Genomic DNA, 13,332 nt, shown 5'->3' with positions numbered 1-13,332 from the left:
ACAAAAAGTACTCTACTTCGAACATAATTTTGTATTCAACAATATTTATAGCTTAATGTCGAGAACAATATTAAAACACAACCATGTATTATGTTTTATTTTTATTGTTAGGGTATGTGTAGCGGGCGGCACAATTGGGCAACAATTTGGGTTTGGGAGCGAGAACACCGCGCCAGTGGGCGAGAAATGGGGCGACAATGGGTGGGGCGATGACTATTTGTCGTCGGGTGTGCGTGTGTTTATTAATATTATATGTGTGTGTGTGATATATATAGGGCTACAACACTATTACACCCCTAAAACAAAAACTCACACTTTGCTCACTTTGTTGACTGGACGCCACATGACACAAAACGTCCGCCCTTTCACTACACATAGCCTGCATGCAACTTATATTTTTTGCATAATTATTTATAGCATAATCATGAATATTAAAATTAAAGAAAACAATAATATAAAAAAGTTATTTGCATGTTCATTTTGATCATAAAACTTAGAATCAAAAGCAAGGACCAAACCAATATAGGTAGGTAATTTCAGTTTCGGTCTCTTTTCAGGTTTGTGTTCAAGTTGGACTACAATCAAAACCGAATATGTTTTATCAATCTAGTCCCGCCTTATATATCCAGATACTCGGTCCAAACCGAACTGCATAGTCCCGGAATATTTATGACTTCTTTATTTTAAGGGGTGTTAGAAATTGCTTATTTTCGTCAACTTATAACTTATAAACTTTTTAATAATTAATAAGGTGTTTGATATTGCATATACTGTAGGAGAAAAAGTTTCATAAGTTACAATATTGTAAGAAGATAAAATAAGGAATCCCAAACACCCCTTAAGTTAAAAAAGATAAAACAGAAATTTGTTTAATTTATAAGAATAATAATGTAATTGGCTTAATTTTAAAAATTTCAAGAACAACTTGACTAGTGAATTCATTTACTTTTTCATTTTATTTTCACTAACGTATGTATTCTAATTCTAGTATATTAAGTCTGTCCAAAAAATGGGAATAAGTTAACATGTCACAAACTATTTTAATACCAGCAGCATGATAAATCACCAAGTTCATAAACTTGACACCATCACTTACACTATTAAAATATACTTCAAAATAAAGTCGATAACAAATAAATCCAATAACTGTTTCTTCTTTTGCAAGCAACTAAAGTCCCAAACAACTACAAATCAAACCAAAAAAAAACACAAATTATCATTATTAAAAAGAATACAAAAAACCCTACATCAAACTGTTTTAGTAACCCTTGTTTCATCTTTCAGTTAAACGAACCCGGTCAGGGTCCTCAGAATCCTGTCTTGGCCCGCTTCATTCCGCTTGAACCGAAAGGCGACACGCTGCCTCTCGGTTGCGGGCTGTGCTCCCGAAAGTTATTGTTTAGCATAGCTAACTCTCTTAATTGTTGCCTTTTGTACAGATCTTGAGATTCATCCTGTAATTCAAATTCAAAGTAGGGTGTTCATAAATTATTAAAATCTACCGAACCACTTGAACCGAGGGAAATCGGGCGGTTAGACCGATATTAGTACATTATATGGTTTGGTAGGCATGGCTGACCCAGCCAGCCAACTGGTATGGTTTGAGTTTTACAAAACTCTAGTTATGCATTCGGGCTCAAAACTTTCGTCAAAACCAGCCCAACAGAACCGTGAACTAGAGTTGTATATGACCCGGGCCAGGTTGAACTTGGGCTCTATCGAGAACAAACCCCTCTATTCTTGGGGATAGAGGTATGCTTTGCCCACATCCCATACTCTGCTTATAGCTGCGCTATTGGTGGGATTTTACTAGGTATGCGTGATTAATTGATTGATATATTTTTATATGTGTTAGTTGTTACTACAATTTATTAAATAAACATGGGGTTTAATTTAAACAAGCCACGAGTTGAGCCAACCCTGGCTGGCTCGGGTCGGCTCGTTTATAAACCAAGCCGACTCGCTCAACTCGTTTACAAACCGAGCCAGCTCGGCATGGCTCGCTTACATTCTGAGCCGGCTCGGCTCATTTACAAACGAGCATTTTCGATTGAGCTTTTTCAAGCAAGCCGCAAGCTTAATGAGCAGTCCTACTAGCGTGAGCCGATTGTTGAACCAAATCGACACGTCATTTAAAACCGGATGAATCGAACTGTGAACGGCTCTAGGTTAAGGAAAGAATCAACGTACTATAGCTTCTGCACAATGTACAAGTAATGCAGCATGAAAGAAAATATACCACGGGTTTGAGAAGCTCCTCAATGATTTCTTGCGCTTGTCTCAAACGTACATCAATTATACTCGCAGACATTTCCGCCTCTATTAATATGTGTAGCGGTTCGCTAAGGTGCTCATAGCCCGGTCTCCCCCTCAAACTCTCCTCCTTTTCACACACCCACAAACAAATAATTAATAATAAGACAAATTATTTAGGTCAGTCACTCGACTTGTTTTCATCTGTTTATTCTAGAAGTGGGAAAATTTAGGTCGTTTAAATTAAATCCCATGTTCACGGTTCGGTTGCACGCATTTCTAATTTAGATTTCAAAACCGAATAAACCCATGTCCGAACCGAGGAAAGCCCCTAGCCAGAACCATTTTTTGTCATAAAAAAATATGAAAACAATTAGTGCGTTAAACTATACATCTAAGTTATTAAATTAAAGGATTTATGAACCTTTTAGCTTTTATTCTATTTTTCTCATTTGCCACATAAAACACAACCCAAATCAACCCATTCGTATATAAATGGGTTGAAATTGCCACGTCTGGTTTGTTCCATTATTGTTTTGTGGGTCTTGTTTTAATGGGACCGACAAACGAAGGGAGGAGTTCCGTTACCTTTTCGGGGTCTTTTATGGAACCCCTTCCTCTGATGAACACACGACATCCGGTAGAAGCTTCGACTCGCTTTAAGGAATTTCCACGTGGACCTAAAAGCCTCCCGACAAAGTTGAACTAAATAACAAAATTCAAATTTTTATGAGCTTTTGAGAAAATAAAATGTTAGAAATATTTTTTGGAATTCGAGGAGTGTAACGTACATTAGGGAAGCTGTCGACGGGTATATCCAAGCGCAACACCCTCTTTGCGTTAAAAGAACTCGGGCTCGCTGGTGCGGGGTTCCAGTGAGGGTCAATCGGCGGCAAGCCTTGTGGGCCCCCAAACCGCTGTAATTGAAGTCAACTACATTTAAGTGATGGTAAAAAAAGGATGTAAACAAATACCAAAAACTAAATTCACGGTTCTTTAATGTCTTATTTCTTTCTAAAACATGTTTGTTTTATAATTTCTTTCCGAAAGCAACACTTTGTTATCTTTAAATGAGCTTACATCGTGTTGAAGAGGACTCCAACCCGCATTTCCGTTCCAACGACCTAAACTTTTAGCAGCAACGTCCGGCATAATATCTAGAGGACTCGGGCTTCCCCGTTGCAGTCTATCATAATCATTAAACCCTTGATTCTGTATCATTCCTGAAACCCTCAGCATCTCTGCAAACATAGGAAAAAAAAGAATAATACCAAGAATTCATTTTCTATAAAGATTTCAAACCGCTAAAGAAATTCATTAACTCTTATTTTTCTAAAAAGTGACGGGCGTTTTAGGCGGTCTAGCTTATCGACGTTTCTCAAAATAGGAAAATGATCACGCCATTTACCACCGTTACAGCTAGCAAATTGTCGTTTTGCAGCATTGGTCAACTCATTTACGTTTATTCAGCATGAAAATATTGACATAACATCCACATGTATATCACCGAAAGCAATATAACACAACCGCGTGAAGATCATCATCATTAATATTCTTGTAAAACTTACATCGACCACACAATCAATAATATATCCATCTAATTCTCATCAAATTACATGAAAGATCTTAGAACCAGCATCTAAATCCAAAATGTATGATCCCAATTCAAGATTCAAGAACACAAAAGCAAAGCAACTGAAAATAAAATATACCCACATATAAAATTTAAATCAAATTAAAAACAAGATCCAAAAAGTGAAACAAAATCAAACCTTGATTTAACAATCTGCTGCAAATGGGAAGAACTTGAACAAAAGGGGCTAACTTCTTCTTCTCTTCCAATAATTCTGCAAAGTAAGAGCTGCAAACACATAACACCAATAAACAGCATGAATCAAAGATTAAAGGATTTAGCAAAAAGAACAAATTTTGTCAAGTGGGTAAGCATCAAAAAACCAAAAAAAAAAAAGATTACGTTTCAATATCTGGGTTGGTCCACATATGTGGTGAAGAAGGTGCTCTAGCAGGTGAGTAGTTGAGGTTTTGACTGTATAAACTAGACATGGTTATGGTTTGCGCTTAGCCCAAATAGGGCCGCCGCAGAGTGAACCAGAGTGGTGGCTGGGTTGAGAGTTAAGATAACAACAACACGCTTTTTGATGGTTTGAGCAGTGAACCCTGAAGACGAAAAATAAAATATTTAGATGTCAAATTGGGGAAAGATGGAAAATTGAGTGGCTTCTTTTAAATGGGGGTTGGTTGGGTGAATTTATATTTATAGTCCTTCAAGTTGTGAATATGCTAACAATCATTATGTACATATTTAAGGATAACAATGTGAGGTTTAATTCATTTTTATTTGTTTTGCCGGGTTTTGTTTTCACAAAATGATGATTGGGAGATGAAGAATTTTTTTAGGGAAATTAGGAAATTGTGAAAAATTCAAATTATATGGTTATGTGATTTTAAGTCATATTTATGTGAAATTGTTATAGTAAAATAAATCATTTATGTTTAAACGTTTTTCAATGGACGTCCTTTATAATTCTCTTTCACGGTATGTCCTTTGACACTAACACATTTATATTTTTCAATAATTATTTTATTATACTAGTTGTGATAATGGTGACTTCGTGTGCGTAACAGCGTAACTATATATTTTACATTTTGTATTTCCTTTTCATCGAAATAATAAGTTTTTCTTTAAATGATATTTCTAAAATATTTATCATGTAGTTTTAAAAATCATAGTTCGAGTCCTTAAAAAGAAATTTTGCCATTAGTTTTATAGAATTAGGAGTACTGATTGTAAAATAAATGTAGTTTAAAAAAAACTACTCCCCCGTCTCTTTGAAAGTGTCAACATTTCCTTTTTAGTTTGTCTCATTACAAATTTTCACCCCGTATTAAATAAGCTTAGTTTTACTTTATTTAAACACTATGGTATAGACTCGCGTGACACGCGGGTGGAACAACATGTCAATACAAAAAATCAACTTATACATAGATTTAAGTTAACATACTACTTCTTCATATTTTGTTACCAAAATATTTATAAAATTACATTGTCTTAAGATTCAAACGTCAAAGTTACAATAAGTTAATTGAAACAAAACAACCAAAAGACATTAACAAAAACACTAAACATCTTCTTTGATATTAAAACATCATCAAAGTCTTCAAAAGTTATACAAACATAAACTTCCACTACCGAATAACCTGAAAAGTGTTAAAAACAACACGATATTCAATTAAATTAAACTTAACATAACAACATGTTTAATAATTACTAACATCTAAGCATTACTAAGTTGTTAGGTACAACCTACAATCTAAAGTTCATAAAAATACTTATTAGTTGGTCTAAAAAGATGTTCACAATATACTTCTTTTATTAAATCTATGAAGAATATCTAAAGCATTAATATATTACCTTCTCCTTCGTCATCGGACAACAAACTTTCCGGATAACCATCATAATCACTTTCATAGTTTGCACACTCGTCTAACCATTTAACCTTCAAACCAACCTCCCTTTCCAATTCAACATGTGCAATTTCATTTCTATGATTAGATAACTTCAACATATCTAGCTCTCTCAAAAGGAACAAATCATCACATGACAAAAGTTGTTTAGGATTCAAATTTTTGTACTGGCCATTCTCAAACTTTATAACAACTTTGTTTTGATTAAGATAAAAATACCAATCCCTAACATGTTCAAACGGTAAAATATCCTGGTGAAGATCAGCAAGGTAATGATGTAAAAGATTTATGAGATTGGTTTCCTCTAGACATGGTAAAAGTTTCCGAACACCAATCTCATGAATCTGATGTTTGAGGAGGTTATCAAACATCATCACAGATTCAATATTATCTTTGTGTATCATGAGAAAATCGCTAAACAGAAATTCATACTTACGTAAAACAGTAGAGAACTTCCAATTGACAATGGTAGACATTTTTTTCCGATTACTTTTGTTATGAAAACCTTTAGAGTGTAAAAGAAGAAGAAGATGATGATGATGAATTAAATTGATAATTATAAAATACAAAAATGAAGTGATGGTTTAGTTTTCCAAAGATGTAAATCATTATATCTATCTAATGAGTATATCAAGCATAGTTACCCTATATTTTTAATATTTTATTAAATATTATATTTACAATTTTTAATACTTTAAGTTAAAATTGAAATACTCATATAAACAATGGCATGTTATTAAACATTTGAATCCCGGATTTTTTTTGTATATATTAACATTAAATATTTATTTATAACTTAATAACAATTTTTAAGATATGATAACAAACAAAAGTATAGAAAAAAAAAAGTATAGACCAAAAAAAGTTACATCATAAAAAAAAAGTGTAGAATAGAACAATTTCAAAGACATGACAAATTCACTATGTTTTCATTCTACGTTTCCAAAAATCTCCTTGTACACAACATTTGTTGTTTTATTTGTAAGCTTTGATTCTTTGTCGAGTATCACTAACTTAATACCATCTCGACTCTTCACTCTTGACAAAGCAACATAAAGCTGACCATGGGAAAATACTAGATCTTTAAGATACAATCCAACTCTTGACAGAGATTGACCTTGACTCTTGTGGATTGTCATGGAAAAACATAATGAGATAGGAAACTGTCTTCTTTTTAATCTAAAAGGAAGTTTCTTATCAGTTGGTGTAAGAGTTACTCGACTAATTAGAATACGATATCCTATATTCGTACCAGAGATAACTTTAGCATCAATTACACGCCTACCGAGACTAACAACTTGAAGGCGCGTTCCATTGCACAAACCCTTTTTATGATTAATATTCCTTAATAGCATGATTGGAACACCAACTTTGAGGACCAATCTATGATTGGGCATTCCTGACATCTTTAAACCATTTAACAAATCAGGAGAGTACAAGTGTGGATCAAAATCCTCCGAAACGTCTTCAAATTCGGCTAAACTGTCGGAACTTAGATACTCGACTTCTTCACCAGGAAATATGGCTAACATACATTCATTAATTTCTTGAACAACCTCATTCAAAGGTGCCAACAATGCACGATTCTGAAAGTAAGTAAGTTCGTTGAATCTATCTAATATATTAGAATATACAAAGGTTATTAAATCACCCATGGGATCAACTGAGTTCAATATCAAAAGATCGTCTGGAATATCAATAACCGATTGTCCGTCATTTGGACCACCAACGTTTCCTTGACCTATGTCTAATAGCCAATCAGCAAACTCTCTGATGTTTTCAACGTCTGAAGATCGACAATCAACTGTAAGCCTCATGTTCTTAGTTAGTTTAAGAACTTCACATTTTGACCAGATATAAGAAGAATTTATGCAAGCATTGACACATTCACTTCTTGTACCGTTGGTTACAACGGGCAAAATTTGACGAAAATCACCACCAAAAACAACAACCTTACCTCCAAAAACGGCTTCAGAAGAATTACCAGAATCACCATGCATAACATCATTTAAAGTCCTATCCAATGCCTCGAAAGCATGCTTATGAATCATGGGTGCTTCATCCCAAATTATTAAGCTTGTTTTTTTCAATAACTCATATACGTCGGTATTTCTTTTAACCTATTTTATGAAAGAATAAAAAAACATAAACAAAGTAAGATATTTAAAAGTAAATTGATACTGGAATAACAAATAAACCCATATATACTCAAAAATTATTAATATAAAAAATAACATAAACTGGGTTGTAATATTACCGGACAAATGGAATCTTCGGTCAAATTAATAGGTATTAAAAATCTCGAATGTGCGGTTCTTCCACCCTCCAAAATCAAAGAAGCTATACCACTTGAAGCGACATTCAACACAACTTCTCCTTTTGACCTTATCGATGCAGATAAGGTTTTTCATAAATAAGTTTTTCCAGTACCGCCGTAACCATAAACAAAATATACTCCACCTTTTTTATCGATCAAAGCACTCATTATTTCGTTATAAACCCCTCGTTGTTCATCTGTTAACGAATCAAACAGATTATTAAATTCGTTATTCATGGTCTCAGTATCATATGAGAGCTCTTCCACCATTAACGGATTAGTTGCTCGTGAAATTGTCTCCATATCTGGAAATGGAATTTGTTGATATCTTCTAAGACTGGAGTTGTTTGAAATTAAAAAAAAATTCAATTTCGAGGAGTGATAGGTTTTTAACTGTTGTTCATTAAGAATCAAACCTAAAAATGAATAAAAACAAACTAATTAAATAAATATTTATGAAATATTAATGGATATTACATATTTTCCAAAACTGAAAAAATTAAAAAATGAGTTAATCGTACCTGGGTTATTTTGATCTTTTTGTTGTTTATATAGTATACCGTCAACTAAAAGTTGCCAAGTGCTTTCCCAAAGAAAATGAGGTCTAGATAAACTATAAGTAATCAACATTGTAGCAAATAAATTTCTTAAATAATATCCGGTAGAGGTATGACTTGCTTCTTCAATGGCTTCTATGTATTCCTTGTCATCATCTAAAAGACCTCTTTTGTAACATGCATCTCGAAAAGTTTCAAACACAACTCCATCAACTGTTCGAATATCTTCAAAACATTCTGGGCTTTAACCTTATTTAATAATATCCTTAGATAGTAAGCCTCGTCGAATGCCGACGGAACAGCATGAACTCTACCTATTGCAAAACCCCTTAGGCGAGGTTCCCATTTACGTAACTGTTTTTTCCAAACATACTTTGTTGGAAACTCTGCGTATGTGAGTTTTTGCAAGATCATGGTTCTTATTACACTCAAACCAACCGGCAAACATCGAAGAAGCATTAGTTGTCTTGTTTAAAATATCTTCAATATCTTCGTTAGCACCATATACTATCTGTTGCTCACCGAGTAAATGAAAAGCAAGTCTCATAACAGACGGAGTCCTATAATGCACATCAAATGAAAATATCCTCCATGTTGCCTCGCATGTAGAGACATATCTACAATCATAAAACGCTTTGATTTCATCTAAATTAGGATCCGGATTATCAGCATTATTATTTTGTACAAGAGAAATTGTTGCTCGGTCTGGACCCTTATTAATGTATTTGAACAAATACTTTACCGATCCATCTTGATTACACCACTCAACATTAATATGTGCTTGAAATTGTTTTAATAAAGTCTTGTTGTATGGAACAACAGTTCTGTTATCCATCATTATATCTGACTTAACAACATATTGCCCGTTATCTCTTCTTTTGTATACCGGAAAACCTTGCGAATCAACAGCTGTCTAATCATTAAACATTTTAGGAAAACCTTTTGAGCATTTTTTGTTTACCATGCAGGTACACTTCGAATTAGCATCACCACACGGATCGTGAATCATATGATCAGATACAAGCTTTTATAGGTCTGGATCAGTGTCTTTGTTTGGAATCTCAGTAGAAATAAATTTATCTACATCTTGTGGATTATGAATCTTGCTACCTGGATGCATAAATATGCAAATATGAGCATGCAGTAGCCCCCTTTTTTGAAACTCTATCGTGTAAACAACTGCAACATACATAATAAAAGTACAAATTAATCAACTTTTATTAGTTAAACAAATTATCTGTTTGTTTAAATTGATTTTTAACTCTATAGAAAGTAAAATATTCAAGTAGGTCATGTTTATAATTTTTACTCATCAAATTAAATAAAATTACCTGCTTGAACCTTTCCAAACAAAGACTTATCCTTGACCAATTTAATCATTGCATCAAGTTTGACCTTAAAAAGCCGACATAAAATATCAGGTCTATCCTCCGACTTTAATGTTGTATCCTTAAGAAATATTTTAACTTCTGGCCAATTGGGATTACATGTTATGGTTATGAAAAAATCGGGATAGCCAAACCATCTACAGAGACACATAGCGTCTAGATAATTGTAACATCCTACTTTCGGTTATATTAATAAAATAAAGTTCGTTTATTTTATAGCGGGTCGTTATCGGTTTAGTTGAATAGAATACGAGATGGACTTGTGTTGGGTAAATGGATATGGGCTATGGACTTGGGTTATGGAGGAATGAAGGAAAGACCATGGGCTTAAGCCCATGATCAAAAATATATATACCCTTAATCCTCCATTTAATTCATTTACACATATCCCTTACACCATCCAAAAAACACACTTAAGATTCTCTCTCTAGTTTCTCTCTCACTCTAGCCGAAATATAGAAGAAGAAACGGATCCCGACCCAAGGTATGATAGTATTTTGTTGTAGGAGCTTAAATCCGTTAGATATAATCATGAAACGACGAGCCGACACCGTTAAACCGTTTAAGTCACGAGATCCGGGTGGAATCGGGTATAAACCGAACCTATGATGAGCTTAGGGGCCACCCTAGCTCAGATCTGGATCGAACGGGAAGAAAAACGGTGAAAAACGAGTTAAAACTCGTTTTTCCGACGTGTTCGCGGTTTTCCGGCGGCTTTCCGGCAAAGGCGGCGCCGGAATAGTGGTACGAGGTTAAGGGGAATGTCAGGGAATGTTCTGACATTCCTGACCTAACCCTAGTTCGCTATGGGGACTTAACGAACTGAGGGCGATTCGCTATGGGGACTTAACGAACTGAGGGTGATTCGCTATAGGGACTTAACGAACTGAGGGTGATTCGTTAGTCGATTCGCATAAGGGGACACAGCGAACTAGCCCTAGTTCGCCTATGATTCGTCTTTGATTCGTTAAGGGAAAAGGGTAACGAATTACCCTTGATTCGTTATGACCAGTTCGTTAAAGGAGATAACGAATTAGAAGGTCCAATTCGCTACTTGGACTGGTTCGCTACATGGACTGATTCGCTAAGAGTCCAGTTCGTTAAAAGTCCAATTCGTTACAAGAACCAGTTCGTCATGGCAAGTCAGTTCGTTAAGGATAAGTAACGAACTAGAAGTTTAACAGAATGACAGAATGATCCCTAGACTTAGAAAAGAATGATTTAATTACAAATAAGCCCTTGAACTTTTAAGTAGCATATTATTCAGCTTAACCCCAGCCAGGGGCTCTGTCCCTTGGACCCCTCTAGGGGCTGCCGCCCCTAGAACCCCGCTGCCAGGGGCGCTGCCCCCGGACCCCCGTTCGTTGAGGGTAATAATTAAACTAGAAAGAGATATGTGTAGTGATAGTTATTGATATGTATAATTATTATACAGTTAGTCGCGCACAGCTAAAGAAGGGGATAACCGTAAACGGTGAACGCAACCGCATTGAGGTGAGTTTCTAGCCCCACTTCCTTGTTATGTTTTCGGGGCTGTGTGCATACTCGATGTGATAGTGAATACACTTATCTTAAGTGATAAGTGTATGCCTTGTATGATTTACGTATGATGATTGCTTGACGGTGCGTGAACGATCTTCGGATATTGCATGAACCGTCAGGTGGTAGTTAAGACATGATTGATAAGTATGATGAGAGATATGATGTATGTATGAATATATGATGTATGCATAATGTATGTATGTTATGATGATGGTACGTGAACGCTCTTCGGAGATTACGCGTATTGTCAAGGAAAGCATGTATGAACAGGTATGGTGCAGTTACACGAAACAAATGGACCAGACCCTTATAATATCTGTGATGTTAGGGACCAGACCCTTATAATATCTGCGAGGTTATAGGGCGAAAGGCTCTTTAAAACGTATGATTATGTATGTATAGAAAGTATGAAAATAAGAATGAAAGTATATGCACTTATGTGTGTATGAAAGAAAGTTAAGAGGTTAAGTATGAAATGTAAGAAGGTATTGTATGATTATGTGATTAACTAGAACTCACTCAGCGTAGCTGACTTTTAGTATGCACGCAGGTGAGTAGAATGAGGCAGGTAGCTTGAGGAGGACACATGGCAGAGTTGGACGAAGCTGGCATCTCAAGATTTTGCTATGATGCTTTATTTTAAAAGACTATGTTTTGTTTTTAAATGACTATGAATGCTCGATAAGACCAGAATTATGGTTATGGAATGTAATGGTTTGAATGTTTTTAATGTTCCGCGAATGTTTTAATTAACTCTGATATTTAGAACTGCGTTTATGAGTAAATCCAACACGAAAGTAGGGCTACCGGTAACGGGGCCTTACAATAATTTTGCATCATATATCTTGCTCCGCCAGTAAATGAGGATGGTAGAATAACACGTTGACCAGCGGTTGACACATCAGTATTCCCAATAGATTGCATACCTCGTAAACTTTGGTAAGTATCACATCGAATTTCATGTTGTTTACCGGGTATAAAATGTAATCTTTGAGCCTCAATCATCGTATATTTGTCAACTAAAATTTGCTGAAACAAACGCCTACCATTTAACATGGTTGAAAACTTATTTGGCCTATCTTGAATATGATAAGCAAAAAACTCACACATTGTAACCTTCTTTCGTCCTGCTTGATGAAGAGGAAACATTCTTATGAAGTATATTAACCTGATAACCATCCTCACCAAAAGGATGAAACAACGGGTATTGAAGAGGTGTATACGATGGATGAAGTTCACTAATACGCTTTAACAAACCAGATTGCATGATAACAATTATATCTCGGTTGTCGATAGCGTGACCAATATCACCGACGATTAAAGCGGCAACTTCAGAACTGGATGGTAAGTTATATTGTCTCGCATCATGTTGTCTTGTTCCAATAATACGCAACTTCAAATCGAGTTGTGGGTTTTCTTTAAAACAATCTCTTACCATCTGATAAGCTTGGACCAAATGATTATTTGCATCTAACATCGTCTTCAAATAATTAATAATATACATCTCTAGCTCATCGTCCATTGAATTATTATCACTGCCCACAAAAGTGGACGATTATGGTTAAAAGTATTTACCCAAAAACACCCTGACGGTTAGAAACCTCGTTTTCAGTGTCGTAAATGTAAAGTTGACAAAACTGTGGTTTACAACCTTCTAATGGTAAAAGACTTCCCAAGCAATGATTGTATTCACCGCTAAGTCGAAACGTATATGGCGCATTGCCCATGTTTATGGAATGATCAATCTTTCCTACCATAGACGTAAACGAAAACATCGAATTGAAACATC

At 35.0% G+C, this 13,332-nt stretch overlaps 2 protein-coding genes across 2 annotated transcripts; both read right to left on the bottom strand.

Moving 5' to 3' along the window:
• Positions 1–1,122: 1,122 nt before the first annotated feature.
• LOC143615206 (KH domain-containing protein At3g08620-like) lies at positions 1,123–4,379 on the bottom strand. The gene is made up of 7 exons (XM_077088388.1): positions 4,229–4,379; positions 4,026–4,114; positions 3,334–3,494; positions 3,045–3,170; positions 2,842–2,958; positions 2,240–2,383; positions 1,123–1,454 (listed from the first exon to the last, which is right to left on the bottom strand). The coding sequence occupies exons 1-7, from the start codon at positions 4,315–4,317 to the stop codon at positions 1,308–1,310; spliced, it is 873 nt and encodes a 290-aa protein (XP_076944503.1). The 5' UTR covers positions 4,318–4,379; the 3' UTR covers positions 1,123–1,307.
• Positions 4,380–6,668: 2,289 nt separating this feature from the next.
• LOC143615207 (ATP-dependent DNA helicase PIF1-like) lies at positions 6,669–13,065 on the bottom strand. The gene is made up of 5 exons (XM_077088389.1): positions 12,712–13,065; positions 9,945–10,008; positions 9,698–9,792; positions 8,987–9,526; positions 6,669–7,859 (listed from the first exon to the last, which is right to left on the bottom strand). Exons 1-5 carry the CDS (start codon positions 13,063–13,065, stop codon positions 6,669–6,671), a joined length of 2,244 nt encoding a protein of 747 aa, XP_076944504.1.
• Between the last annotated feature and the right edge of the window lie 267 nt (positions 13,066–13,332).

This window comes from Bidens hawaiensis, unplaced genomic scaffold (assembly GCF_021521415.1).
Source record: "Bidens hawaiensis isolate Kalapana, Puna unplaced genomic scaffold, B.hawaiensis_p1.1 tig00042273_1, whole genome shotgun sequence".
Lineage (NCBI taxonomy): Eukaryota > Viridiplantae > Streptophyta > Magnoliopsida > Asterales > Asteraceae > Bidens > Bidens hawaiensis.
The sequence above is the reverse complement of the archived record's forward strand: the minus strand, read 5'-3'. Positions and strand labels throughout refer to the sequence as shown.

Coding starts and splice junctions, on each gene's coding strand:
- LOC143615206 (XM_077088388.1), bottom strand. CDS start 4,317: ATGTCTAGTTTATACAGTCAAAACCTCAACTACTCACCTGCTAGAGCA. Junction 4,115..4,228: donor ACCAACCCAGATATTGAAAC/GTAATCTTTTTT, acceptor ATGTGTTTGCAG/CTCTTACTTTGCAGAATTAT. Junction 2,959..3,044: donor CCGTCGACAGCTTCCCTAAT/GTACGTTACACT, acceptor TTTGTTATTTAG/TTCAACTTTGTCGGGAGGCT.
- LOC143615207 (XM_077088389.1), bottom strand. CDS start 13,065: ATGGACGATGAGCTAGAGATGTATATTATTAATTATTTGAAGACGATG. Junction 9,527..9,697: donor AGATTCATAATCCACAAGAT/GTAGATAAATTT, acceptor TTTAATGATTAG/ACAGCTGTTGATTCGCAAGG. Junction 7,860..8,986: donor TACGCAGAGTTTCCAACAAA/GTATGTTTGGAA, acceptor TTCATAAAATAG/GTTAAAAGAAATACCGACGT.